The sequence below is a fragment of the Prunus persica genome, chromosome G1 (genome assembly GCF_000346465.2).
Source record: "Prunus persica cultivar Lovell chromosome G1, Prunus_persica_NCBIv2, whole genome shotgun sequence".
NCBI lineage: Eukaryota > Viridiplantae > Streptophyta > Magnoliopsida > Rosales > Rosaceae > Prunus > Prunus persica.
The window spans coordinates 37,101,470-37,105,930 of NC_034009.1; the positions used below are offsets into that span (position 1 = coordinate 37,101,470).

The 4,461-nt window shown below is 36.9% G+C and overlaps 1 protein-coding gene across 1 annotated transcript; it reads left to right on the forward strand.

Annotated features, from left to right (window-relative positions):
* LOC18789414 (protein ROOT INITIATION DEFECTIVE 3) lies at positions 937–4,461 on the forward strand. Its single transcript, XM_007222106.2, has 8 exons — positions 937–1,436; positions 1,529–1,642; positions 1,755–1,888; positions 1,994–2,141; positions 2,546–2,745; positions 3,072–3,199; positions 3,562–3,791; positions 3,986–4,461. Exons 1-8 carry the CDS (start codon positions 1,236–1,238, stop codon positions 4,157–4,159), a joined length of 1,329 nt encoding a protein of 442 aa, XP_007222168.1. The 5' UTR covers positions 937–1,235; the 3' UTR covers positions 4,160–4,461.

Here is a 4,461-nt window from a genome sequence, read left to right on the forward strand (position 1 = left end):
TGGTATTACTTTTATGAAAGCTTTGTTAAAAAGAAAATTAGAATGTAAAGGTGGGCTCCATATAAACATGTGAATGCATGTGAAGAAAAAGAAGTCCTGGTGCATATATATTTGTTATAATATGCTCAAGAGATGTAATGCGTCCGCCGTAGCTAACAAAGGTGATCTAATCCATGTGCTATATTTGTTATTTATTGGGTTATTGTTTATATGGGAAATTTAATTTAAAATTTTAGTTATATACCCAATTTTAAACTTGAAAAATATTTTAACATATAATAAAGGACCATTTGGTTCGTAAATTAAATTTCGTGAAAATGAACTTCTCATGTTTAATCCCACGAGAAGGGAATGAAGGATGTAATCCTACTTAACAGTAACACACATAAATATAATTGAGAACTAATTATGTCTAATAGGCCATCTTCAAGACCATCTCCCACTAAGGCCCAAGATCCAATTGAGATCGGGCTTAACATTTAGGAAACCTACAAGGATGCTTTCTCAAATGCAAAATCTGTTTTGTTCAACCCAAAAACAAGAGCCCATTTTAAGAAATTTATAAAAATTGGAACAGTGTTGGGACTCAAAAGATGGTGAATTATGCATAATACATGAGTGGGATGAAGCCAGAGAAAACTTGGTGGAGGCCCGCAACAATACCGAAGTGCAAATCGTTTGTATGACTTGAGTATAAGAGTGAAAGACTAATTGAATCATCAACTAGTTGGTTCCCTCCTAAGCTTCCCTCAAGATAGCTAGAGTCTGGGAATGAGTTTTATCGGATAAAATCAATAATTAGAGACATCAAGGACCCTCGATTTATTCTCAAACTTTAAATAAGTAGGATGACGCTACTTCTTTGTTGAGCCGAGTAGAACCATGGAATGGAGATATGCAAATGGGCTATTTTTGGTAAGCATATATTGGAATTAGTTTCATTAAGAAAAAAAAGAAAAAGGAATTAGTTGTTTTTTTTTCTTTCGCTTGGAAATAGGAATTAGTTCATATTGGGAAAACAATTAGAAACTTAACGCATGCCAACGGCGACGTTTTTGAGAATCTTCCCGGCTTTTGTTTCTGGCCACGCGCCAATCTAAAACCCTAGCAAAATCTCAGAGCGTAACGCCATCAAAGTTGTGCGTTTCGGTTAAGCTGTCCGGGATATACCAAAACGCTAGTAGCGATCTCTTTGGCAAAAATCCCAATCTAACCCATCGGCAGTCTCAAACTCAATGGATGTAGTGGTGGCTTCGTCGTCGATCGAAGCAGGCATTGGCTGCTGGGACCTACACACCGGCGCCGAGCAGCTCCGCTACAAGCTCTGCGCCTCTCCGCCTCACGGCCTTGTCTGCGTCGGTCAACGGTTCCTCGCCTCGTCTCAGCTCCGCGAGCCCTCCGCCTCCGGCTCTGTCCAGTACTGGTCTTGGTCTAAGGTCCTTCTTTTCTTATGCATCCAAGCTGTTCAATGAATTGCCTCTGTTAATAGCTCGCATTGTTGTTAAAACTTTGAAATTTTGATATGCAGCCTCAAGTTGATGTTAAGAGCTTCCCAGCAGAACAAATCAAGCCGCTCGCTGCTAACAGTGAGGGCACGTATATTGTTGGCGGAGGTTTATCTGGGAATATCTATTTGTGGGAGGTTAGTTTTCTTAAGCTTTCTAATTTCTCTTTTTCAGAACAATTTTAGTTCAATTTTGTTTTTGTTTTTTTGGCCTTCAAATGCTGATAGGCATCGTTTTTGTCCGTGTTAGGTTGCTAGTGGTAGACTGCTTAAGAAATGGCATGCTCACTACAGAGCTGTCAGTTGCTTGGTATTTTCAGATGATGACTCTCTTCTAATTTCGGGGTCGGAGGATGGAGGCATTAGAGTTTGGTCCCTTTTATTGTAATCACTTCTTATCTTCACCTTTTTATGTACTTATACAATGTCAGTTGTTAATTATGCACTGAAAATGGCTAAATATCTTTTGATTGATTTTTTTTTTTCCAGAATATTTGATGATTTTCGAAGGCAACAGCGAAGCCAACTATACGAGCATGATTTTACAGGGCACGCTCTATGTGTAACAGATGTCGTCACAGGATACGGTGGAGGCAATGCCATTATCGTGTCTGCGTCACTGGATCGCAGATGTAAGGTAGGGCATGCTCTTTAGTAATTTATAACCTGTATTTGGTATACTAATAAAGTTTTGTCAAAATGGAATGATTGTGTGCTCAACAATGATGGCTAAGAAAATTAAAATGGGGTCTGGGTAACTATAAGAAAATGATTCACGAATTCACCATTCATGTGTGGATTGTTTCTCTTGATACATTGATTTTCTACTTTTTTAAATGCTTAGGATTTTGTGTTGGTTTTTTGTAGTATGTACTTCTTATAAGTCCCACAATATCTCTTTCATGTCTTGTGCATATTATCGTAATGTTGCATTCTTCTTCATCCCCAAAAACAAAAAGTGATGCATTCTTGTAAATACTGTGTTTGACATTTTTCTCCATCTAGTGTGTTTGATTTTGATTTGGATGTACATTTTCTTAGGTTTGGAGTATATCAAAAGGGAAACTATTGAGAAATATTGTTTTCCCCACAATAGTTGATGCAATTGCACTGGATCCTGGTGAACATGTCTTCTTTGCCGGTGGTAGAGATGGCAAGATATACGTTGCTGCACTTAATGCTGAAAGCACATCTGACAGCAAGTATGGGTTGCATATCATCAATTGTTTCTCAAATCACAGGTTCCTCTCTTTTCCTATAGTGAACCATTTCATGCACTTATAGATATTCCAATACGTAGTTTTCTTTTATTCCTATGATTTTTCTTCAATTACACGCCTCTTAACTTTTTACTGTGTGTATTTTCCTTTTTCAAAGTATAGTATACCTGCCAAATATTGCTACATTTTTTCTAAGAATCCTGCATTCATACATTCAGTTGTGACAGGCTTTGCATTTCTGGTAAAATCAGCATACTATAAATTAGAGCGAGGAACTTTTTTTAAAATATATTTGTAATGAGCAAACCTCCTTTATCTCACAACTTTATATTTTAATTTTTCAACAGCAATACTGTAACTTGCTTAGTGTACAGTATTTCTGGAAATTGTTTGATTTCTGGATCGGAGGATGGCGTGGTTCGAGTTTGGGATGCTAAATCTCATAACATCATCCGTGTGTTCAAACATGCAAAAGGTAATCTCAATGCTATGCTAATTATTGCTTTCTTGCTTGCATTAGGTTTTTTTTTTTTTTGGGTAAAGCTTGCATTAGCTTTACCGTGTTTCATTTTACACGTTTTATTATGACTTTTAAATGTCACTGTTGTCTGTATTTATGCCATGTCCTAGCAATTTGAGTTGCCTAATGAACAATGGCATCATACGCCATCTTTGTTTTTAACCCATAGCGAATATGTAGTCTTTTAATTTTTTTAAGCTTGAATATTCTCTCCTAGTACATTTGAAATTCGACTTTCTTAGTTATTTATGTTCAATCTACCAGTTTTTCTTTATTTTTTTAGTATATTTGCATGAAATTTTCACTGTATAATGCAGGTCCAGTGAACAATATTCTAGTCATTAGACAACAACTTTCTCAGATGAATTCGCAATCTTCCTCCAGAAGGCATGGTTCATCATTGCCACCTCCACTGGAAAAGTATCCAATAGCTGAAGACCCAACAGACCTTAAGGCTGTCATTGGTCGCCAGGCTACATGCAGTAATTCTACAGAAGCATTGTACCCCAGGTCTGATGGGATTAATGGCCAAATCAAAGAGCTTCAGGTATTTTATGGCTTCATAAATATTCTTAATACACTTTTTATAGGCATTTCTAGAGTGTGGGGGTGCATATGCGTGGGTACACGCACCATATTTCTAACAATGTTTCTTAATCATTCAACCACTGGAATTGAATGACATATCTTCATGGATGTCAAACCTCAACTTTAACCTTTTATTTTTGCCTTCATTTTCAGCAACAAGGTTCTGCCTCAGCCGAAATGGAGATCGAGAGACTAAAGCATGATTACGAAAGATCAATACAAATGGTTCAGCAGTGGAAGAAAATGTATGACAACTTGCATCAGTTCTGTGTAAATGAGCTTTTGGATGGTGATCAAGTAGGAATCCCAAATGGAAATGCCGCCTGAAAATAGGTACCCGATAGCTTCCAATCCGTAAATGGTTACAAGATGCACCGTTTGTTCTTGTTTTGTCTTTGTGATCAGTTTCCACATTCTTAAATTTTTGTCTCTCTTTTCTTTTTTCCTCCTTTTTGGTTGACTAAACAAATTATTCTATGAAAGGTTAGTTAAGAGATGAGATTGCATATCCTTTTAAGTTCTGATTCATTTTAGCCTTGTGTCGGTAAGAGAACTATTAAGTGGTAACTTTTACTTATGAATTGTTGAGTTTTGATTCAAATGAAATACGAGTATCTCTTTACAGGTAA

Bases quoted from the DNA above. Each gene is read 5' to 3' on its own strand.
- LOC18789414 (XM_007222106.2), top strand. From the start codon at position 1,236: ATGGATGTAGTGGTGGCTTCGTCGTCGATCGAAGCAGGCATTGGCTGC. The intron at 1,889-1,993 runs GTAATCACTTCT...TTTTTTTTCCAG, and splicing joins AGAGTTTGGTCCCTTTTATT to AATATTTGATGATTTTCGAA. The intron at 2,142-2,545 runs GTAGGGCATGCT...ACATTTTCTTAG, and splicing joins CACTGGATCGCAGATGTAAG to GTTTGGAGTATATCAAAAGG.